The sequence below is a fragment of the Temnothorax nylanderi genome, unplaced genomic scaffold (genome assembly GCF_030848795.1).
Source record: "Temnothorax nylanderi isolate EJ_2023f unplaced genomic scaffold, tnyl_v1.0 TNYL_tig0182_pilon, whole genome shotgun sequence".
Lineage (NCBI taxonomy): Eukaryota > Metazoa > Arthropoda > Insecta > Hymenoptera > Formicidae > Temnothorax > Temnothorax nylanderi.
The window spans coordinates 270,978-296,561 of NW_027249244.1; the positions used below are offsets into that span (position 1 = coordinate 270,978).

Genomic DNA, 25,584 nt, shown 5'->3' on the forward strand with positions numbered 1-25,584 from the left:
ACCAGTACTACTTTTTCATAAGGGGATTAAAACAAATATAATAATGTTGATCATACTTTATTATATTGATCATAATATTATATTGGTTATATACATAATATGCAAAATATATTTTTATCTTTGCGACGTTTGTCTTCGGGAAAATCCCGTTTACTTATAAGAAGATTGCCAACAACATCGCTTGTGTATAAGTATATCTACTGTTATATTGCACGTATGCAAGTTGCATACAAGGGTATATCACACACAAATTGCACACGCGACTGTATTGCACATATAAAATAGTAAAACCATAGAAACGTTTTGTGCATATGCCATTATTGAATATATTAATAAAATAATTATTTATTAATTATATATTTTATATTTATTATATTTTACTTATATTTTAACTATATAGGGGAGACCGGGGCTATCTGTCTACGGGAGCCATGTGTCCACAGTACTGCTATCTCAAGTTTTAAGAGACAGATGTCTCTACCATTGTAACAAGTAGTTGAAAAATGCCCTACATAAGATATTTAAATGTTGTTTGCTTTCTTGCAATGCCTCTCGCAGACGCTATATACGTTAAAAGAAAAGCGAAAACAATTATTCACATTTTTCGACGGTCAAAAAATTTGCTGTGCGACAGTAGTTTAACTTAAATTAAAGTAAGAAATTCATAATATTATCAATTAATATATAGTTATCACGTGTGAGAAGTGTCAAATCTTAATTCCGCATTATCTAAAATTGGCAACATGTTAAAGACTGAAAAACGTGGTCGGGGCTATCTGTCCTATTTTTGATGGGGCAATGTGTCCACACTTTAATGACGAATTGTTTTTTTATAAATAGATAATGGTGCGTAACTATAAAAGAAAGACTTTTCTTAAGACGGATAAGGTAGACATATCGAATAAAATTATATTTAGAGCGATTAAAAGAATAAAAATTGAGCGAGAATCTTTTAAAAAAAAACAGCGTTAGACTTTGGAATAAATGTTCGGGCTCTCACTCGCTACTGTAAAAAAGTGACCTACAAGCAACTACTTGATTCTGCGATTCAAGAATCGTCATCAAATTTTTATTTTAAAAATACACGTCAAGTTAAATATATGAGTTTGTCTTAAATTATTGAGTATTTTCTATTTCAAACGCTGCCGAGGATAAAGTAAAGGCCCCAAATAAAAAAAAAAGATTAAAGAATTGAGGGGACAAAAGAAACTCATCACATTGATTTTGCAACGGACTCATAATCAGTTTGATGCCACCGTATATAAAATAAAGTCAGCTCTACGCAGGAAACTTGTCAAAAAATCTACACAAAGTGCCTACAACTTTTCTGACTCCAACGACTACGACTTCAACGACTCCAACGACTCCAACTGCCCCATAGGCAGTTTTTTCAATATTATATATTAATAATAAATAATATTATAAATAAGTATAGAAATTAATATAAATAATGTGTTTTTTATTATGTGGACAGATAGCACCTCGAATGTGGACAGATAGCCCCGCATATGGGGCTATCTGTCTACGCTTGACTTGTCCACTTAAAAAATTCGCCTCTTTAAAATGTTAAAAGATCAACGATTCTAATTATGTTTTTTTTTAATAGCAAAGTTAAAAGGTTATACCATTAAAATTTTAGCCAAATATCTTTATTAGTTTTTTAGTAAACTTGAAAAAAGCGTAAAGTGTGGACACATAGCCCCGGTCTCCCCTAATAAGCGATAATGAGATGTAATGAATATAAAGTGTTACTATTACGACGCTGTGGCAATCATTTTGTAAGCAAATAAAGCCTTCTCTTTGTCTTTTATGATCTTCATTAAGGCGATATTTGCTTTAAAGAGTTACATTTGTTTTACAGACAGGGATAAATTTTACACGAAGTTGATCAACGCGAATGACCAAATCAACTTTCAGCCGAAGATTTTTTAAATAATCAATGGGCTCCAAGTAGAAATTGTGTACCAGAGGAGCTATCATTGCCTTTAATTCCAGCATAGCAAATCGTTGGCCTATAATTTGGTACGTATTGTAATTTGTTTATATAACACTGCATTGTATATTAAGGTATAAAAATATGCAGCTTACCGATGCAGTTACGTGGTCCAGCACTGAATGGTAAATACGAATAAGGATGACGATTTCGGATCCTCTCTGGCAAGAATCTATCGGGATCAAATACTTCTGGATTTGGCCAAAAATTCGGATCTCTGTGGACTGCGTAAATATAAATATTCACCATTGTTCCAGCAGGTACCAAATATGACTCTAAAAAGTATATTATACAATAAGATTTACAAATAATCATTGAAAACTATATTAAATTTTTAAAATTGAATATACATCTAATATACAACATAGAAATAGATGCCTATTAATATTTAAATTTTATTAAGAAATTGTTAGTTTAATACTATTTTCTGAAAATATTGTATGTTGCATTAGATATAGCTATGTATATAAAATTTTGAAATATTACAGAAGCAAACTTATCAATATAAATATTAAAATATTAAAATGTTAAAAATATATAAGAATATTGTATTTTTTACATACGTGGTATGTCTAGAAAGTAATCAGACTATTTTTTTTTTCTTTACAACTGGTAACATTGTAAAAACGAGACTGTAATAGACCGAGAGTTACATTCATACTCTACCTTTAGTCAAAATTTCAATTTGATAACATTAACACATGTGATTTTACACACACACACACACACACACACACACACACACACACACACACACATACACACACACACACACAATTATTTGTATAACTGTATGTCTATAGGTGACGCGTCACAAAAATGGAATACAAGAAAATCGAGCAGCGTTATGCGACTAAATTCTGTGTCATAAAACTCCCGGATAATGCGATGGAAACATTTAAGAAGTTGAAACAGACTTACAGAGATCAAGTTCTATAGCGGGCACAAGGCATTTTTAGATGACGGTCAAATTGTGAAGATGAATCCCGTGCTAGACCACCAATGACATAAATAATTTAGCGATTAAAATTTAATTTAATTGATCACCGATCATTTTCACTGTCAAATGTCGATCAGATCTGATGAGTGTCCTTACTTTTGTCACATTTCTTTAATTCGTGCAGTACTTTGTCGTTCAGAACGAGGTTTATCTTCATAGTTTCACGGCCATCTAAAAATGCCTTGTGCCACCTAAAAATTTGTGCCCGGGATAGAACTTGATCTCTGTAAGTCTGTTTCAACTTTTTAAATGTTTCTGTCGCGTTATCCTGAAATTTAACATAGAATTTGCTGTGTCAAACTTTGCATAACGCTGCTCGATTTTCTTGTGTTCCATTTTCGTGACGCGTCACCCAAACATACAGTTATACAAATGATTGTGGAACCGCATATGTTAATATTATTAAATTGAAATTTTAACTGAAAGTAGAGTATGAATGTAGCTCTCGATCTACTGCAGTCTCGTTTTTACCAGTTGTTGTGAAAAAAATTCAGTCTTATTATTCTAGCGGAGAGAAGAATGAGAGTGGTCATGTCTGCGTTTTGGCTGTTACCAAATCCTGTAATGTGCACGATTTTGTGGTTCTCTTTCGTGCTATGTCCATGATTTTTCGATTCTTCTTTGGAAAAAAACCAAAAAATCGTGAACATAACACGGAAGAGAAGCACAAAATCGTGGACCTACCACTGCATGAAAAGAACCACAAAATCGTGCACATTACCTACAGGATTCGGTAACAGCCAAAACGCGGGCATAACCACTCTCATCTTTCTCTCTAATTCTTATAGACATACCACGTAAATACTCATACATTTGATGATATGTAGCGTAATATACTTAAAAAAATGTACAATAAAAAATTTGATAGATGCATACGTAATTTTACGTCTTCCGCAGGAATTCGTGATATAAAGAATACGCTGGGATATAAGCGCAAGGCTTCCTTTATACATCTTTCTAAATATGGCAAATCTTGCAATAATTTCATAGTAAATTTCTCCCCATGCTCTTGCAATGCAGTATCGACTTCGTTTCTAACACGATCCTGTATCATTATTGTTAATTAAAAAGGTGTTTCTTGTGTATTGTGATGGTTTTATTTAGAAACAAATATATTTCGAGAAATTATAAAAATGTTTTTTTTACAAATGTCTTGATTAATTTGTTTGGAATATATATATATATATATATATATATATAATACATTTGATATTAATATATCTTTGATAAATAACTTCTAGGATCAATTAATTTCTTTGTTTAGGAATGACGACTTAGACTTGACGATAGATACCTGAATGTCCTTATGCTCAGCTAATAGTGCTAAAATAAAGCACAGACCCATCGCTGTAGTATCGTGACCCTATAATCGTATACATCAATGTATCATATATCAATAAATCAAATATGAATAAGGTTTACAAGAGAACTTACAAATACAAACCTCAAACATAAAAGTATCAACTTCTTCTCTGATATCTGAATCAGACATAAGGGCATCACGAGATGCTGCTATTAGAAGATCCAACATTGCAAGCCGTTTTTTCCGTACTAAGTATGTAAGCATGTCAAAATCAATTTAATAGCCTGATTTTTCTGTGACGTTTTTATTACATGACATTGACTACGTTGAAAATTTAACTACACTTAGATTTTGAACTACATAATATTAGTAAATTGTAAAATTTATTTTATAGACAATATAAAACTAACCAAATTAAAAGAATTGCTGTTAATTACATTACGTACTTCCTATCGGTTCTGTGTCATCTTTCTCCCCCGATGTATCATTGTTAAAACTTCTTAGGTATTGACCATTAGTGCGATCATGATAAAGTTTTCTTTCAGCAATAATCTGTGTAAATATAGCATTATAATGTTTTAAATAAATGCATTAGCAATGTGTTGTCAACCTTTATTCAGATTCAAAGGCCAAGAACGAACATATTTAGGTGTTAATTGATTCATTAAAAAAAAACTAATTAAACATTTTATAATCCGAACGTTTCGACTATACTCAGTCTTCATCAGTGGTGAATTACTTGAATAAACATATAAACATTGAAATAAATTAAATAAAATGTCGTGGATTAATATGTGTATTTATAATAAAAATAATTAAACAAAATAAAAGTAAAAGAGTGTCAAAATCAATGGCAAGATCGGACTCATTGTCAGCAGTATAAAATAATGAAAAATAACATCTTTCCCTCTGCATATTGTATTTTATAAAATAAAATTGTGTGAATTTCAAAGGTTGTGCACGCGACCTATGAATCCCTAAATTCTTAATGTCAAGGTGGTCAAGGTCCGCGGTGATAAAGGTATCAACAGTTATTAGGATTTCAAGCCAGTCAAAAATGTAACTGTGAAGGTCTATATTATTAAAAATGCAATTTACTTTTTAGAGAGTTAGTAAAAGTTAGTTGTCCCTATTTATTTTTGTTGTTAACGTTTATGAATTATTTGACAATATTATTTTATGTTTTTACATGATACTCGTGAAATCTTTATTGTAATTGTTGGAAATAATAATTTAACTCCCTAACGGAGGGCAGCAATCTTTTGTTTTAGTTAGAGCCCCTCTAATCAGAATCTGGCTAACTTGACAGTTCTGGCAAAATTCTACGAGAGAGAAGGATATACCCAGGTAGCACATATTAGTTTCATAACCGTAAAGAACCATTAAAAAACGTTTGAACATAAATATTTTTGAAACCATGATTTAAGAAACGTATTTTTTTACGTTTCTACAGTTAATAAAAATACCTATTTGTTAAATTTTTCCTTTTAAAATTATAATTTACTTTATCTATATATATAATAGCTTTAATAGCCTTTTTTGAAACATTTAAATTTATATTGCACTAATTATTGCACAAAATAAATCATTTTATCCATGCACATATGTCCACTTATTTACTTAAATTAATTTTGTCCTACCGGTCTTAATCTATTTGTCATCGGACAAATCTGAGCTCAGAAAACTTCCAACAGTTGCAAAATAAACGTTCTGCTGAACGTGGCCATTGAAAAAACATTTATACGTGTGTTCCGTTTTGAAGAACTTCCTGAACTGGTGCACATCAGTAAAGCAATTAAGTTGGAGTAAGACAAGTATATTTTGTTCTACTTTAACTTATTGCACGAATGTGCACCAGTTCAGGAATTTCTTTAAAAAAGAATAGACGTCATAAATGGTATATGCATAAAGCTTCTAGAACATTCTCACGCATGTCTCAAAGACGTCATAAACACGTTCAAAAGACGTGAAAAGTAGGAATTTTAAATGTCTTTATCTAAAATGTCTTTATCATTAAAACAAAACGTTTCTATAATAGTTTTTTAAATGTTATTTTATCGGAAAAGAAACGTTCCATCGAACGTTTTTCGAATGGACCACTGAGAGAAAAATCCAGGTTTTTATCCATCCGAAAATTAACAGACGAATGTTTCCGATCTTTTAGATCGGAAAAAAACCCGATCAGACCGAAGTGATATCCGACCAAAGTTATCCGATCCAAAAATTGAAACACATTCGATCCAAAAAATCCGTTTGTTAATTTAAAGACGGATGATTCAATTATATCTTATCCGATTATATCTTATCCGATTATAATATATTTTATCCCGAATATGGCTGATGACAAAGAACGAGACGTCTGTTGTAATCGTGGATGTAAAGCAAGGCAGAGAAAAACGTAAGTTGTTATAGACTATCATACAACAGCCTTTTACGAATTACGTTTTTCTCTACTGCCTTACTTTACGTCCATGACTACGACCGACAGACGTCTCGTTCTCTCCCATTAGCCTATGCATACGAGAAACATATATCATATATGTGTTACTCGTATATGCATATTCGGGATAAGATAAAACTGCACACTTGCACAACTTCTCACAACCGGCTCAACACGCACATACGTAGCTGTAACGATTCTGGTCGAAAAGCACGCGAGCGCGAGGCATATACGAGGCACTCAGGGACGAGCAGGCACGAGCACGAGGCTCGCATACCGGAGACGAAGGAAACGAAGATCGAGCCGTGTACTACGCGTGCGCTCTAAATGATATCGGATAAAATATTCAGCTCACTGACATCATCGGATAACTTTTCATCGAATGTCACTCAATTTCATGGGATGTTAAACTTTGTCGGATAAAATAGTTCGTTTTTTTCCAATGAAATCAATGTCTGATATTAATCCGACGAAATTTGAACGACCAAGTAAACGGCGACTCATTTTCCATTCACATATTATCGGAAATTACATTTTTCATTTTGTTTTTCTCTCTAGAGCGTGCCTAGACGTTCTATGGCTACGTTTACACCCTGAATTTAGACCGCGGCCTATACCTCGAATTGACCTAAATTATTTAGACCGCCTGCTGTAAGCACTTGATAGGCGACCGGACCTGGCTTCAAGTCAGGCTGCGTGATTTTAGTGATCCGACTTGAAATAGGCCGTTATCATTTGCGGTGTAAACGCGCGATTCCGCGCGACGCGTCCTAAAAGCTTTATTTGCTTTTTCGGATTCGCTGCAAATCAGGGCGATCCCAAATACGATTCCGTCAATTTTTAGATCTCTTTCGGTGTAAACGAATGATGACTATAGACCTACTTCGGGTCACAATATAGGTCAGGCCGCGATCAGGTCGCTGGGTGTAAACGTAGCCATTGTAACGTAGCCATTGTAACGCTGCCCGCGTAACGCTGCTCGCGTAACACTGCTCGCGTTATATAACCGTTTCTAAGAGATTATTAAAGTTTACTACAATCATATTTTAGTTTTTTTATTGCGTAAATTCACGGCCCTCGATAGTAATTATTCTAAATAAATAATATTCAAATAGGGGAGACCGGGGCTAGACCGTTAGTTTTTTTTCGGTGCCGATTTTTAACAACAAAATAAATAATTGTAGTTAAATGTGGTATACCACTGTAAAGAGTGAACCTTTAGCTACAAAATTTATACAGGAAATTTTTATCTACGTCGCTTTGTTTAACCGGTATAGAGCAACAACGACAACGGTGCAAAAATTGAAATCTCAAAAATGCCGGGGTTGAACCGCCACCCCCCCGGGATAAATCAGTTTCAGGTTTGATTGCCCATGAAATATTAGATATCTACACTGGATTCGTGTTCAGCATGCATTACTCTTTATAATCAGCATGCATTTATAATCACGTACTTCGAGATTTGGAGAGCAAATATTATTGCAGATATTACAAAATTTCCACGCGCAGAAAATTTCACTTTTCACCACGAAAACACGTTTGCCGCCGTAAAAATCATAACACGGCAGGTAACCTGCCGAAACTCCGTTGGTCACATGGGTACCATAAGCAGCGTTTACAATGTTAATAGCGAGTTCGCACAATATACAGGTTCCGAGATATTTGATTTGGCGGATTTACCCCGTTAGCGGTCTAGCCCCGGTCTCCCCTATAATATATATTAAGTATTATATTTACGTACTCGTTCAGTAAATCCATGCAGTATCTTTAGAATCTTCCTTTGCTCTCTACCTGTCGGCGATAACGATAACATCCATTCGCTGTACAGCCATGGACTCACTAATCTAAATAATTAATAAATAATAGGCATATTACTTTAATTCTAGTTTGCAACATTCTGGTCCAGTGGACCGCTAAACGTCTTTCGATTTTCTGGCTTTCACATAATAACATAATTTTCTAGTTTTCTTATAATAAGTTCATTTTAAACTCAAATTATTTTCTTGACCTAATATTATCATGAACATCTTATTCAGATTCTGTATTTCCAATTCCCAATTATTTAGAATGAATATGACAATGCGACAAAATCGAGCGTTCTCATGGGTCGGAGTGTGGCAAATTTGGAACTCGAAAATAAGTGTGGCTAGCTAGGGTTAAGAAAATTATAAAATAATTTTGTAACAGCTTTCTTTAATTTTTCTCTAAACTCGATCTATACAATTAGTAATACTTATCTATATATATAAAGGAAGATGTCCTGACTGACTCACTCATCAACGCCCAGCCTAAACCCCTGAACCGAATTTTTACCAAAAGTATGCCACTATGTGTATAGTTTTTTGTTACCGATTTTCTGGAAACCGGTTTTTTTAATTTTTCTAATTTTTCGAGAAATAATTGACCGAATCTCAAAGAATTACAGATCAAATTTTTACCAAAAGTATGTGAAATAGGGGTAGAATTTTCCGGGGAGTGCCACTATGTGTATAGTTTTTTTGCATATAAAACAGGGGTAGAATTTCCCGGGGAGTGTTATAAACTGTATAGTTTTTCGTTACCAATCTTTTTGGGAACCGGTATCTTTTTGGAAATCGGTTACGAAATTTTTCCAATTTTTTAGGAAATAATTGAGTGAATCTCAAAGAATTGTATACGACGGAATTGAATTTCAGTCGATAAAAAAGTAATATTTTTCAATTTATAGCATTTTAGAGAGGGAGAGAGAGAGAGAGAGAGAGAGAGAGAGAGAGAGTGTGAGAGAGAGAGAGAGAGAGAGTGAGAGAGAGAGAGAGAGAGAGAGAGAGAGAGAGAGAGAGAGAGAGAGAGAGAGAGAGAGAGAGAGAGAGAGAGAGAGAGAGAGAGAGAGAGAGAGAGAGAGAGAGAGAGAGGGGGGGGGAGGGAGAGAGGGAGAGAGAGGGGGAGAGAGAGACTATTTGCGTGTTTTATTACATATGTCCTCCGGGGCGAAGCCCGGGTAACCAGCTAGTGTAAGTATATAAAAAGAGAATACATATACAACACAAAAAAAATTTTGCTAAAACGATACACGGAATATTAGTATAAACATTATACTTTCTTTAACTATATTATCCTAGATTAAAAATCTAGGATTAAATGTTTCACGATATCATTCTTACCTATACTGTGACAATTACAATAGTTAACATTTGAAGAACTGTCAACTATATTAATTTCTAAATAAAAACAATTTAATAGATCATACCTATGTTATGTGTAAATTTCTAATTACCAACAAAAGTGATGTTTTACATTGAGTATGATTATTATTATATTTCACTATCTTTTGAGTATTATTACTATTATTATTATTATTATTATATGAATTTGTATCTTAAGACAGAATATAAATATGTAGTTACTTATCACACTTATACATTACCTATAAATAAAAAGTTCGCCCATGCGATAAACCGCTTCTCGATACCGATGCTGGAACGCACCAAGGCCTCGTAGAGAAGTGCCCATAGAAGTTTCTGCAAACACATTTGTAAAGATATTATGATAATATTGTCATATATATTTCAAGAATATCTGTGGTTGCAAAAATTATGTAAGTATTAGTGTGTTGGATATTGATATTTATAACTTAAAAAAAAATTAATTTTAACCTAATATTATTTGTCACTGGCAATAAAATTTACAGTTAAAATATATAGTTTAAAATATATAGTTATGAATACATCATACCACATATTGCATTTAGCGTATGTTTACTAACAAACGGTACTAAATCTTTTACAACTGTCCCTCCTGTATTTTTCAAAGACTTGGCCATGTTTTCACCTTCTTCGATCAAAATCTCAACAAACTGCTGCAATATATTAAAATGAAATGTGGGGGTTAATATCTTTCGTCGTGAATGCCATTTGGCTCCTGAAACATAAACAACATAAAGGATAATTGAGATAACAATGTGTAACAAACATTGTGGTAAATATATATATTTTTAAAAATATTTTTAATTTATTTAAATTTTATTTTTTTAAATTAATTGTTTTTATTGGTTATTACACATTTATTTTTTCTTTGTTGTGCGTTTAAACTTTTGCGACAATATATTCTATGATAAAATATACAAAAAAGAAGCCCTTTATAATACGCTTTGTCTATAAATACCTAATATATACATTGGATCAAAAAAGTATTTGCACACCCAGTTTTCTTACAATAACTTTATTCGAATAATACATAATTACGAATTGTGTCCATAAGTACCCACACAGCAAAATATATCTGAGATATAGCCAGATATCTTTATGTCTACGATTTTAAGTCAAATCTGAGATATCTTATTTTCAGATATTCACAGAATATCTGCAGGACATCATTACTCGATATCACATTATATCTTTGAAAAAGACATCTCTGCAACATTTGCATTCAAATATATGGCCAATTCACAGTTAGCTCTTATATTTTATAAAAATCAACTCAAGTATATTCGTAGCCAATAAAACAATCCGAGAGGACTTGGACGCCGTACCGATTCGTCCCGGCGAAAGCCACACGCCGCGAGGAAACAAAATTTTCATTCGGACGGCGCCGGAGGTAACGACCGCGGCGCGAAAGCAACACGCCGCGAGGGAATTTAGAAAATCACTCGGGCGAGCGCTAGTGACATGCGCTGCTGCGACGCGGCTACATGCGCCAGTACCTTCTCGTAAGCAAAAATCCTTACGTGCTAGGATAAAAGGCGAGCATGTGAGATACTTGGCTCTAATATTTTTCGTGATACCTCCGAGATATCATACAGAGATGGCAAAATGCAAAATATTGGAATAGTAAGATAGATAAATACGTTTATTGACTTCCCTCAGGGTTGCAAGGCGTTTTTGTAGGGACGTTCCCAACCCTTTATTCAATTCTCATCCATTACTACCCTTCTTCTCTCACTTAATCCTTTGGACCAACGGCTTAACGTCTCTTTCCGAAAGACGGAGCCCAGTTTGTTCCGCACAAGAGCTTATATCTTGCACGAAGGGCGCAGCTTTCGGAAAAAACTTTCCATGTTTACATGGCTCTAGTGGACTCGAACCTGGTTCCTCAGATTACGAGTCTGGCGCTCTACCACTAGACCACACTGCCGCACGCAAATATTGGAATAGTATTGAAGCATAATTTTGAATTTATTGCGAATTCTTATGAAAAGAACTTCTTTTATATCTGAAGAAGAGCTCAGAATTGGTGACATAAAAATGAATTTTTTTAAACTCTTAAGAATTATTTTAGAACAGAGAATAAATACGGAAAGAGAATTAATTTCAGAAATCGAGAATTTAAAAAGAATTCTTCTTTTCTTCTTGCTATTTGGGTTGTATATAACATATCTGCTTTTAAATGAAATATAGATATCCGATATATATGTAGACTCAGATATCATATCTGAGATAAAATTATCATGGCTTTTTATAATCTTGGAGATGTCTCTGAGATATTCTCATGATATCTCGACAAGTGTTGCACAATCAGATATTCTATTATTTAGATATCTTCCACATATCTTGGTAATATATTTTGCTATGTGGGTAACTTATTACATATACTGTATGTAATAAATTACTTATGGACACAATTCATACTTATGTATTATGCCTTCGAATAAAGTTATTGTAAGAAAACTGGGTATGCAAATACTTTTTGATCCACTGTATATACGTTTTTTTATAATGTTTAACGTGCTTATATTATTTTACAATTTTATTATCTATATTTAATAATACTTACATTTATTTTTTTCATGATTGATATAAAATTTTGTAAACATATACGTAAATCTAATTACTATATTAATATTAATAATAATTTCTTCCAATCGATCACCTTCAATTACAGAAATAGAGCGTTTATAATATTAATCCTTTAACTGTTTTGGACAAGAATATTCGCGCGACTATATCGCCCGTCAGACGCTTTGGAGTTAACTTGGGCCGCAAGTTTGTCAAGCAAATCTTCATAATTTGACTATAAATACCTATGACTAAAAATCAAGATTGTTTAATCAACAGCAACTAATGTTTTATTTTGTATTAATATTAAATTATAATATTTAATTAAATTATAGTCTTACCTCTAATAATAGAGGTAAGAGAAGTAAAAAAGAAAAAAATGCATAAAGAAAAAATAGTAATTTATTTGAATTGTTTTTCTGTGAGATAAATTCGAAAGCATGGAACAACACAAACGGCAACATTACAATGCTTACGACTTGACTTCTGAGAGTTTGACTAGTTTCTTTAACAAACGAGTTACTCTTCCAAAGCGTCTGACGGGCGATATCGTCGCGCGAGTATTCTCGTCTAAAGCAGTACTACTGATCGGCTGAGCGTAGTAAGGATGTAACTTCAAGTGTTGAATAAATACATATATATAAATATATAAATATATAAATAAATATAATAGAATTTTTCCTAGCACTTTATCGTTTTTGCGATTCTTCTTCTTATTTTTTGTTTGTTTGTTGCCATATTGGATTCGCCATTTACAGTTCTTGACATCATATTCGGAATCAGCGACCCCGAATACTCCTTAGTACCGATTTTCATACATATTTGATTCAAAAAAGTAGTTTCAATCACCATATTGGGTTTGCTGTTTTGAATTTACAGTGTTTGACCAAAATCTCGGCCAAAATTATTAGGCACTTTATTAAAATAAAGTTTTTTCAAAATAACATTTATTAAAAAAAAAAATTAAAAATAATCATGCAAACGCGTTCATACCCTTATGAAAAAATACACTCAACTTTGATGGTTAACACCTAAATTTGAGTGTTAACACTAAACTTACGCCCAAATTTGAGAGTTAACACTCAAATTTGGGCGTAAGTTTAGTGTTTGTCATCAAAGTTAAGTGTCAACACTTAAATTTAGGTGTAGATTGAGTGTTGACTATTAAGGTTTAGGTAAATTGTGGGTTTAATCCTCAATGATGAGTCTATATTGGGAGTTTATTCTCAATGATAAGTGTAGGTTGGGGATTAAGCCTCAATGTTTAGTGTAGGTTGAAGATTAATCCTCATCGTTGGATGTTGGTTTGGTGTTAACAGAGTGTTAACCTTTAATGTTCTATGTCGATTTAATCAGTGTCGCCATGATCCCTTTATCGTTGGGTGTCGTTTAAATGTTATTGTGTTAATTTTCGTTAAGTGTCAATTGACGGCTTGGTTTATTGGAAAAGTGTTTCAGATAAAAGTTGAAAGGTTTGAAGGGAGTCAATATACGATCTTATTGGATTTTGGATCCAGGGCCTGTATTGAGCCCAATAGGGCCTAAGTCAAATTTTTTAAATGAAAACCCCTATTTTTTATTGTACCATCTTTCTATATAATACTTTTATATAATATATAATACTTTTTGAGATATTCAAGGAAAAATTGGTAACGTTTTCAATATATATTTAGCTTGTGATATCTTGATGATTGTTTGTTAGAGAAAAAAGTGGTACATAAGACTTTTTAACTTAATTTTATTTCAAAAATGTGCTGTTGCAATAGTATACTCCAATTTTTTTTAAATATTTGTGTATGCATCTTCTTGGAGTGTTTACAAATATTTAAAAAAATTGGAGTGCTATTGCAACAGCATATTCTTAAGACAAAATCAAGTCAAAAGGCCTCTATACCACTTTTTCCTCTGGCAAACAATTATCAAGATATCATAAGCTAAATATTGAAAAAGTTACCAAGTTTTCCTTGAATATCTCAAAAAGTATTAGGCAAATAAAAGAATTTTCCAAACAAAAGTTGTTCAAATTAATTAATAGAGAAAGATGGTACAATAAAAAATAGGGGTTTTCATTTAAAAAATTTGACTTAGGCCCTACCCAGCGAGAAATGACCTATCGAATCGACGTCTAATTGACGTCGAAATTATCGATATTACATCATATCGAAATAATGCTCCAAATTTGAAGCTTATTTCGATGTTTGTGCTATATGACATTTAAAAAAAAAAGAGATTATTTGTGACATACATTCATCGCGCCAGACTGTAAACAGGCAAATTATGTATTTTCTGTTAAGACATCGATATTTCATCATTTCGATATCGATTTGAAGCTATTTTGATTTGCCTGTCAAATATATAATAACATTGCCATTATATAAAATGCAATATGAATAAAAAATTATATTGTATTGGCAGACATGGATAATGTAAATACTTTATGATTTGAGCATTATAATAATTGCGTTACAATATTAATTTTTTTAGGCTTCCATTTCCATTAAATAGTTACTTTATAACTGTAAAAGTCACAACAAAATTCCTGTTTGTAATTTGACAATTTTGAAAATTAAAATATTATATAATAGGTACATTTTCAGTACTACATCCGCTCATTTATTAAACAAGAAGTTAAATTAAGCAACTAATTAAATGATTAATATTAAATATTAATACAATAAGATATTTGTATTTACATTTATCAAAATAAAAAATAAGTTCAATTATGAAAATAAATATTAATAATTGGACTTACTTAAAAATTAAATAATTTGTTTAGATATTGCGCTCGAATTCTTTTCGCGTTTTACAACGCCCGATCGTTTCACATTAGATGGCGCGACGCGGGAGTCGCCACTCTCAAAGAGCCCCCGCCTCCTTCCTCACTCGTTAGATGTCATGGCCGCACTTGCTTGCGTTTCTTCGAGTCCGTTACCTCTTTCTTGACGGATTGATCGTTGCGGCGCGTATTCTGGAGACCAACCGAGCGAGAGTTGGATCACCAGGGAGAGCTCACCGCCAGGAAAGGGAGAGCTGCGGCAGCTAGCGTCCGAGAGGGAGGATCGAGGCCAGGAGTCCGGTTCAGCGAGCGGAGCCCTTAAGAGATTCTCATTGGGACGCCATATTTGTTACTTTCATTTGAGGGTTTATATTTTTAGCGTTTATACCGTCATTTTCAAGGATTAACCATTAATTGAAGGTTAACTATCACTTGAAGGTTAACCATCATCCAAAGAAAAACCCTTAAAGTTGGGTGTGATTTTGGACCGCCAATTGAAGATTAACCTTTAAATGATGGTTAACCTTCAATTGACGGTCCGAAATCACACCCAACTTTAAGGGTTTTTCTATGGTGTTTTTTTAACGGTTAACACCAAAAGTTGAGTGTATTTTTCCATAAGGGTAATAATGAACACTCTAGTAAACCGTTTTTAAACAATGGAAGTCTTTCCTGGTATTAGATTCAGTACAGCGTAATGATTACGAGGGTGCCTAACAATTTTGGCCAAGGCTGTACGATTCAAAAAGGTAGTTTTGGTCGCCATATTGGATCCGTTTTGAATTTACAGTTGTTGACATCAGATTCGAAATCAGCAACCCCAAAAACCTTTAGCGTACATGTTTGAAAGAGATTAACTTATTTTATTAATTTTGGTCATTTTTTCGGGTTTCCCGTCCCACTGTGCAGTGAATTCTGAATAAATTGTATAATAAGTAAACTTCCAAAAATTACAAATACAAAATTCGGGAACTTTTTGAACAGATCTCGTATACGTATCATGCCGAAGACATTTATGAAAATAATTGCACATGCATTTTTATTCATATCAAGTTCCACACTTGATTTGAACAGTATTTACACTATTTTATAAGCAAGAGAACATTATATTACATAAGTTTGCCATTTATAATATACATTATTTAAATTTCAATTGCAGAAGTTTATTTTTCTATCAATTAACAAAATTAAAACGTAAAACAAAACTTAATAACAAGCCAAAGAAAAACTTAATTATATACAAAAGAGCATATTGTATTATTATATATTTATGTTAATATTATTATATAATATGTTACCTCCACTAGTGAGAAGACCAGTACCTAACCAAGGATGAAGAGCGTGATAAATCCAACTTTTTTCGATGTGTTTCGTGCTGCTTAATATTGTCTGAAATTACGGAAAATATTACATTTAACATTATTTTATTCAGACACTAATAATACATCCAATAGATAATCATTTAATTAATTTCGAAAGTATTTTAAACATTCCGTTATCTCTAATAACTTATTTATCATCAATAAACATATTCTTGCAAATTAAAAAAAAACAATAAATATCTTATCGCTAATGTACCAATAATAAAAACAATAAAAACGGTATCAAACATTTCTTATATTTTATTACCTCTAAATCATCCGGATGACGGATGAATACTATGGGAAGAAAGATTTCCCAAATTTTACAAATGGGATAGTACTGGTTAGTCATATTAACTAGAATCTTCCATTGTTCTTCTAAAAAAAATGAATGTATACATTTTTTATGTAAATTTATAAATATTGCTCGAAAAATATATTGTTGCGGCACTGCCACAGTATATAGGTACTGTAGCACTGCGCCGTGGCACTCATCGATTAAAGTCAGCTGACCGCGAGAATCGATATCGACAAAAGAAGAGTTATTTTTGGCGATGAGCGGATTATTGATTAAACTGGGAATCTGCTGAGAGATTGACTCAGGCGACTTCCGTTGTATTTGGTGACACATTAAAAGACGTTTGACATTCCTAAATTGTGTTCCTTTCTTCCGGGCGCGTTAGCGGCGAGTGGGGGAGTGCCGTTTCGGGTACGCAAGTGCCGGTAAACAAGAGCGGCGGTTGTCTCTTCGCGAGCAGTGCGATGATCGCAACAATATGATCAACTTTATCAATATACGTATTCTATTGTATCTCAAATAACATGAAATTTAGGAAATAAATTGCTTAAAAAAATTTATGAGCTTAAATAGTTCTTAAAAGTAATCAACATGCAATAATATCTATATTTATATATGTATTTCATAGAGGAATGTCTGCAAGTATTACATTTAAAAACTTGTGTAGAAAGGCGAATCGAGAGACACGGTAGTGTCTCGCGCCAAGTACACGCGAAGCGAGACCGCACCGTGACTCTTTTACGCGACGCAACGAGTTGCAAGTACCCGAGATTTTGAGATCTCGATAATGACTGAACGGATCGAGTTTTGAGTAGACTCAATCGATAGCTTGGGGTCGATTTATATAATAAAAGTGTTTTTATTTTTCCTCTATTAATTTACAAGAATGTATAAGAAATTTTAACTTACCTCGTGTACCAATACATTGCAATACATTTCCAATAATCGGAAGACGTGGCATTCCTGGTATAAGATTGATAAGTTGCCCGTTTTTTCCATAATGCACATAATAATTAGTTATTAATAGAATAAGAATAAGCAATAGCAATATAGTAGTGATCATCGTTTGTGTTGACGAAATAATTAGCCAGTTCTTATTGAGTTTTGCTTCCTTCAGCTCTTTTCTCTTAGTTCTTAAATTACACAAATCATAAAAGATGTATTATTCATTTCAAGACAAAATTACATTCCTTATATTCTACATGTGTTTAGCAAATAAGAAGTACGTTGAAAATTATATATATTTAAAAAAAAAAGGTAAAACAGCCGCCGAGTACACGCGTAGTGTATGTTGTTAAGTAATAAAACCCAAATGGTAAATAATATTTTTTTGCACTTCGGAAAAATCCAAATGGTAGTAGCTTCAATTCTTCTAAAAAAAAAAATAATATCTAATACCATAAAACTGCGTTACCTTACTCGACTCAAGTGATATGTAAAAATTAATATAAAATTAAACATTTATTAAAAAGAAGAATTAAAAATTAATAAAAAATTGAAAAAATTTTTTTAATTTTAGTTGAAAATACTTGGCGCTGCTAGATTTTCAGATATCTGTATTAAATAATTAATTTAAAATATTAAATTAATAATTACAAAGTAAATGTAGAAATACTTTCACACAATTTGATAATAATTTAAACTTTTTCCATTTATAGAAATTATTTTATTAATATAATATATTGTTCAGCAGCGCCAAGTTTTTTCAACTAAAATTTAGAAAAATTTTTTAATTTTAAACTAATTTTTAATTCTTATTTTTTACGCAATTTATATAATATAATTTTTTTTAAGGAAAATTATTTATGATCATTTAATGATTTTACCTTAATACTGTCATATAAATAGATGAAGGAAAATTAAACTAACAATAAGCAAAAAAGATTACATCATTCTATTTATAGTAAGCATAACAATAATGTTGATATCTTGTAAAGACCACATGTTATATAAATATAAATGTACTTGGCGCGAGACACTACCGTGTCTCTTGATAATTTGTTGCATCTGTCCATGAAATTTATATGTATATCTATATATTGGTATATTAGACTTTTATTTGAAGCATATTTTTAGAAGATATACTGTTTCTTTTATATGTCTATTGGAAACTCTTCTCAAAGTTTCTTTTCTTCTTTCTGTACATATAAATGGTAACTAATTTTGTCCTTCAAATATCACTTATCTTATAGACAAAGGAGGGAGCGTAAAATAACTCGATTTCTGCCTCAAAAGTGTTAGGTATATAATGTACGTAAGTTATACATGTAATCTAATGTTTTTTGAGTTGCTGAATACGATATTAGTATTTTTATTCGTCTAAATCCGTGGAAAAGTGGTCAAAATTTGCTTTAAAAAAGTTGAAATAAATCACTTTTAATAGTACAATAATACAATTAGTGACGATTTTGTTCACTTTCCCATGGGTTTAGACCACTGATCTTTATATAACACTGGATGGCGTATTCAAAGGAATTTTTGTGATGAATTGAAGCCATCTTTGATAAAGTGAAATATGCCAATATGCGGCGTCTACTGTTGGTGTATGCTGTTTCGAACTGTGTTCTTTCAAAAAGGTATAAGTAAATAAGAAATGTCTACGCATCGGAAGTATTCCAACAATATACAAATCAGTTGTGTTTACTGTCATGCAGTGAAAGGCAGTGCATATTTTATTTTATCAAAAAATGACTGCACATAGCAAACGCCATCCAGTGTTATATAGAGATCAGTGGTTTAGACGGATAAAAATGATACGTCATATTCAGCGATCAAAAAACGTAAGATTACGTGAATAACTTAAGTTGCACTTTTTAGGGAGAAATCGGCCTATTTTACTCACCCTTTGTCATATAGACAAATAAAGAATATTGATAGAGAAAATTATTTTATGACTTTAAAATGATACGATAATAATATCTTACGGGAAAAGGCTCTTTAGAAGCGCGAGAAAAAAATCGGTTTGCATATTAATATGTGTATAAGAATAAACATGCATTTATTAAGTAATATGCAGAGTATTCTAATATTATCAGGTTATTATAATTAATTTATTCAAATTTTCTAGTTACCCGTTATAGCTCTTTATCCGTTATTATCTACACTTTTCAACTTCACTGGTGTTTATATGAGAACTGTATGAGAGTTTTATCTGCGAAAGTTAAAATGTTTCTTTTCATAAAACTGAAGAAAAACATCTTTACTGTTCTAAATAACGATAACGTTCTCGATAACCCTAAAGTAATGCAATAAGTTATACGATGTATTTTTTGTTTCTCATTCGGTGACAAATAATGGTTAATGTTTTTGCTTTTTCATAAGAGATAGGCCCGTATTTGTAGTCGTTACTCATATCTCGTCTCAAGAGCGTATCAAATAAGATACTCAAAATTGCGTTTTATATCTAATCAAAACACAACTATTGAACCGTCCGCGTCTCTAGAAACGAGACGGTTCAATGAACTCAATCTCTTTTCAAGTCACCTATGAATAACACTTGAGTGATACACGATTTTCTCCGACTCAATATTTAATTGATACAATATTTTTTTCTAAAAAATGAGAACTATCAGAAATAGATCTCGTTATATCTCGAGACAACTTGCAGCTAAGTTCTCACTTGAACTACGAATACAAAAATGATGCATCAAATATCAAGCGACGCGGTAGCGTCGTGACGCCAAGTACATGAAAAAGAGAGCTAGCAGACGACGCTACCAAGTAGTTTATCCGGAGTTTTTGGACCGATTGATTTTTCAAATCAAATATCTCAAGAAAGAAAATTGCGATCGAAAATCTGATGACAATTTTCTAATAAAATGTTGATACGAGTTTTTGATTGCAACCAGTATGATTTAGATTGATGCAGTCAATACTGAGCTCTCGAAATCTTACATGTCAAAAATGTGAATTTTCTCGGCGATATCTCAGCGAGTTCAGATTCTAGTCATACGAGCACGCGTTTGCTGCGCTCACCCACGCAAAGCCAGTTTGTCCCTCAAGGACGCATTCATATCGCTCTGGTCAGTGCAATCAGAGCAACCACATTCGCACGCTTACATTCCTTGACGCTAATTGGTTATCTCGCTTGTGCGTTAAATGCATAATTTAATTATGTGCTGCATTATGCATATATGTAAAGTTTGTTTGTCAGATTTGAGATTACATACAAATTATGCCTGCGCATACACATTGGGAGTTATTGGGAAAATAAAACCTATAATACGTTATTATAAATTCGGGAATAAACGAACACAGGCTATTTAAGAAAAGAGGATAAGAAAGAAGGGAGAAAGAGAAATTATCTTAAAAGAGAAACAGAGAGAGAGAGAGAGAGAGAGAGAGAGAGAGAGAGAGAGAGAGAGAGAGAGAGAGAGAGAGAGAGAGAGAGAGAGAGAGAGAGAGAGAGAGAGAGAGAGAGAGAGAGGTAATATATTTTAAAAATATTATATATATATAATATATATATATATATATACATATAATATTGCATACGCATTTAGAGTAACTTCGGTATATATGCCGCACCTAAGGAAAACTTAATTTATTGAGTACTATTTACTATGTTTAAGGCAAATAAATTATATCAATAAAAACTTTATATTGTTTACTACTACAAAAAAAATTAGAAATATGAAATATTTATTCTTTGTATTTAACTAAAAAGCTTTTAAAAACTCTTGCATTTTTGCCATATATTCCATAGAGATGGGATGGGTGGAATATACGCGTTATAAACAATTACAAATAATGTTTATAAATAAGACAATAAAATGTCATAATAAGTTATAAAATGTGTGTAAAAAGTTTATTAAGGTGTAAGAATGATAAACAAATTATAAAACTGAAAGATTTTAAAAAGAAAATAGAAGAGCAATAGATGCATTAAAGGTTATTGTTATATACGATCCAAAAAAAGAAGGAAAAAGAACACATAGAAAATTTTGATTTTTACAGAGTGTTTGTATTATGGCATAAATCCCGCATGCTAAAGATGCCGTATATCCCAAACAGGAAGGATATACAAGATATCAAGCTAAACAAAGAATACAAGGCTATGCACTTGTACTTGCTGTATATATTCCATCCTTTACTATCTCTCTACACTTATATATCATGAAATAACTATTAAACCTTTTACATTTCCTACAGTAATAATTTTATATGTAGGTCGTAATATATGATCGCGCTACTTAGGAGAGACCGGGACTATAATATCTGTCTACACTTGACGCTCTTTTCAAGTTTACTAAAAAACTAATAAAGATATTTGGCTAAACATTTTAATGGTGTAACCTTTTAACCTTGTTATTAAAAAAAAAATAATTAAAATCGTTAATTTTTTACCATTTTAAAGAAGTGAATTTTTTAAGTAGACAAGTCAAACGTAGACAGATGGCCTCATATGCGGGGCTATCTCTCCACATTCAAGGGGCTATCTATCCACATAATAAAAAACATTATTTATATTAATTTTTATACTTATTTATAATATTTATTATTAATTTATTATTTATTATTTATTATTAATATATAATATTGAAAAAACTGCCTAGTTGTTGGAGTCAGAGTAGTAGTAGGCTTTGTGCAGATTTTCTGACAGGATTCCTGCGTGGAGCTAACTTTTCTTTATATATAGTGGCATCAAACTGATTTTGAGTCCGTTGCAAAATCAATGTGATGAGTTTCTTTTGTCCCTTCAATTCTTTAATTTTTTTTGTATTTGGGGCCTTTACTTTATCCTTTGCAGCGTTTAAAATAGAAAATACTCAATAATTTAAGACAAACTCATATATTATTAACTTAACGTGTATTTTTAAAATAAAAATTTGGTGACGATTCTTGAATCGCAGGATCAAGTAGGTGCTTGTAAGTCACTTTTTTACAGTAGTGAGTGAGAGCCCGAACATTTATTCCGAAGTCTAACGTTGTTTTTGCGAAAACATTCTCGCTCGATTTTTATTTTTTTAATCGTTCTAAGAATAATTAAACTATTATCGCACAGCAAATTTTTCGACCGTCGAAAAATGTGAATAATTGTTTTCGCTTTTCTTTTAACGTATGTAGCGTCTGCGAGAAGCATCGCAAGAAAACAAACAACTTTTAAATCTCTTACATAAAGATTTTTTAACTATTTGTTGCAATAGTAGAGCAGTCTGTTTCTTAAAACCTCAGATAGCAGTACTGTGGACACATATAGCCCCCGTAGACCGATAGCTCTGGTCTCCCTATTACTCCCTATTATTGAGAAATCGATTCAACTCATGACGGTTTTGTTAACATTAACAGTAAAGAACTGAAATTACAACACCATACTAATATGGCATAAAGGCACACAACAGAGTGATTGCGAGCAAATATCTTTATTCCTTTTATTTTTTCTGACTTTTGCGGCGTAAATCCCCGCGCGGCGTAAATACCGGAGTTACACCAATATTAGTTCAGATGAAGATAAGATAAAATAAGTAGTAAATTCATGTATATGTATACTAAGAAAAAATATTTAGATCTAAAAAAATATTTATTAGGTGGCTCCTAATAGCTTATTTACTTAATATAATACACATATTTATTTAGAATTAGATATTTTTATTTAAATTAAGTAAAAATATCTCTATTCTAAATAAATATGTGTATTATATTAAATAAATAAGCTGTTAGGAGCGACCTAAATAAATATTTTTTTGGATCTAAATATTTTTTTCTTAGTGTATGATTTATATACACTCTTTGCTAAAAAAATTAAAGCACCCCGAAGAAATCGCCGGATTTCAATAAAACTTGGAATTCTGACTGGCCAATGGAGGTTGCCAACACCTCGAAGATACTTCTGCATGAGAGATGTGAGTTGCGTGCGCAGGGGCATTAGCTTGAGGTATCTGTACCCTAAATTTTACGGTTCTTGCAACCGTATTTATTTTTCGGGATGCTTCGATTTGTTTTAGCAAGGAACGTATGTATATTTCCTGAGATATTTTAAATTTCTACAAAAATTGTCCGGAGGGGTGTCAATTCCTCCGGAGGTGAAGAAGCAAATATAAACGAAAGACTCGAAGGACCGTGATAAGGGGGGTAAAAAGCTCCTTTGCTAGCGATTGATAATGAAGTGACTCACCTCACAGTGCGCGCCTCTGTGTCTAAACAAAGCATGCGTGATAAGCCCCAGCCAGTGCAGATGTTCAAGCAAGCATGTAAGAGTGCAAGATTTCAAATGTGTATGCTGTCGAAGGCGGCTTGAAGAGAGAGTGTAAGATGGTATGTACCTCCGTACAAGAGAGTGTGATGGTGGGCCCGTGCACGTCTCGGAAATGAGTCGATGTTCACACGAGGACGTCTCGGAGTGAGTGTATTAGATGTGTGAACCCGAAGGCTTCTCGTGAGTGAGTGAGTTCCGCGCACTTACGGCTTCGCTCAAGCTGCCGAAAAGCACGTGTCCGCACAGACACAATATAAGTACATACAGTAGTAACACTGAGAAAGGGGGAGAAGTATCTTTCTCTTTGTCATACATACAGGCCGCCATATTCCTGGTAGGATAAACCGATGCGTGCGCACTGGAAATCGAGTACCACTAAAAAAGTTCAGTGTTTCTACTGTGTACACTTATATTGTAACGCGGACGAGTAACATGCTCTATAGATTTCTATGGCTGGTATTCATAGTCGGTTCTTATTTCAAGACCGTCTTAAGTAATGTCTTAAGCTGTTAATACGGTTCTGTGATTGGTTTATGACATCTTAAGATTGTACTTAAGACGGTCTTAAATATAAGAATCGACTATGAATACCGGCCTATATCAGGTATCGTCGAAAGCGGCACCGATCGGTGAGGTAATGAGTCTATACACATAGTTATCGACCGATACTGCCTCGCGATCCACCGATATTTCACTACGAATGTTCAGCAAATTAAGCTACAGCAAATTATTTACAAACTACACAAATTTATCTATTTTAACACTAATCTATTCAAAGCAGAGAAAACGGACTAAGTAACAAAAAAGACAAAGATACAACTAATTGAATATATGTACAAAGGCGATGCACCAAACACAGTAAAATCCTGACAAAAAGTCTTTACAAAAGAAAAAATACGCCAAGTACATAACCACAGTATAGGTAAGAACAGTAGGTACATTTTGTCGGTGCCTTTGATTTTTATGGCAACCATCCGCCATGTTGTTGATTGTACAAGCGCCCTTTATTTGATATATTGTATATTTTATAAGTTTGAATGTATTTTAGTATACCCAGAGCACCCTAAGTTTTTGATTCTCCCCCCCCCCCCCCGCGCTGATGTTAAATTTTCCCTCAATTTCTCACGTTAATATTTCAGCGTTTATTATTAATATGTACATGCAGAGAACCAATATATTGATATAACAACGTGTAGATGACAGCGCTAAATACTTCTTACTTAATATGTAGATATTAGTAGTATAAGAATTGTGTAATTCAGATTATAACATTAATAGTATATATTGTAATTAATACGTATTAACTGTAATGAATAATGAGTTAACAATAAAATAATTTTCTATTCGACCAAACTGGCTATCTTTATTTAATGTAGTTATTACGACGTTTTTACCTATGATATTTGTCTTTTTGTGTAAGTTTATAAATTACAAATCTAATAATTAAGAAGCATGTAGAATCGTAACT

The 25,584-nt window shown here is 32.5% G+C and overlaps 1 protein-coding gene across 2 annotated transcripts; it reads right to left on the reverse strand.

Annotated features, from left to right (window-relative positions):
• Positions 1-41: 41 nt before the first annotated feature.
• Positions 42-24,570, reverse strand: LOC139778395 (cytochrome P450 4C1-like). 2 transcript variants are annotated; one of them, XM_071716309.1, is made up of 14 exons: positions 24,434-24,570; positions 24,184-24,336; positions 17,831-18,054; positions 16,892-17,001; positions 16,561-16,651; positions 10,448-10,633; positions 10,140-10,233; positions 8,478-8,580; positions 4,743-4,848; positions 4,438-4,544; positions 4,288-4,356; positions 3,870-4,038; positions 2,089-2,268; positions 42-2,012 (listed from the first exon to the last, which is right to left on the reverse strand). In XM_071716309.1, exons 3-14 carry the CDS (start codon positions 17,982-17,984, stop codon positions 1,837-1,839), a joined length of 1,545 nt encoding a protein of 514 aa, XP_071572410.1. In that variant the 5' UTR covers positions 17,985-18,054; positions 24,184-24,336; positions 24,434-24,570; the 3' UTR covers positions 42-1,836. The 2 variants fall into 2 exon arrangements, with proteins under 2 accessions (XP_071572410.1, XP_071572411.1); XM_071716310.1 differs by lacking the exons at positions 17,831-18,054; positions 24,184-24,336; positions 24,434-24,570 and adding an exon at positions 17,571-17,697.
• Positions 24,571-25,584: the final 1,014 nt, after the last annotated feature.

Coding starts and splice junctions, on each gene's coding strand:
- LOC139778395 (XM_071716309.1), bottom strand. CDS start 17,984: ATGATCACTACTATATTGCTATTGCTTATTCTTATTCTATTAATAACT. Junction 4,545..4,742: donor TGACACAGAACCGATAGGAA/GTACGTAATGTA, acceptor TTACATACTTAG/TACGGAAAAAACGGCTTGCA. Junction 4,039..4,287: donor CTGAGCATAAGGACATTCAG/GTATCTATCGTC, acceptor ATAATGATACAG/GATCGTGTTAGAAACGAAGT.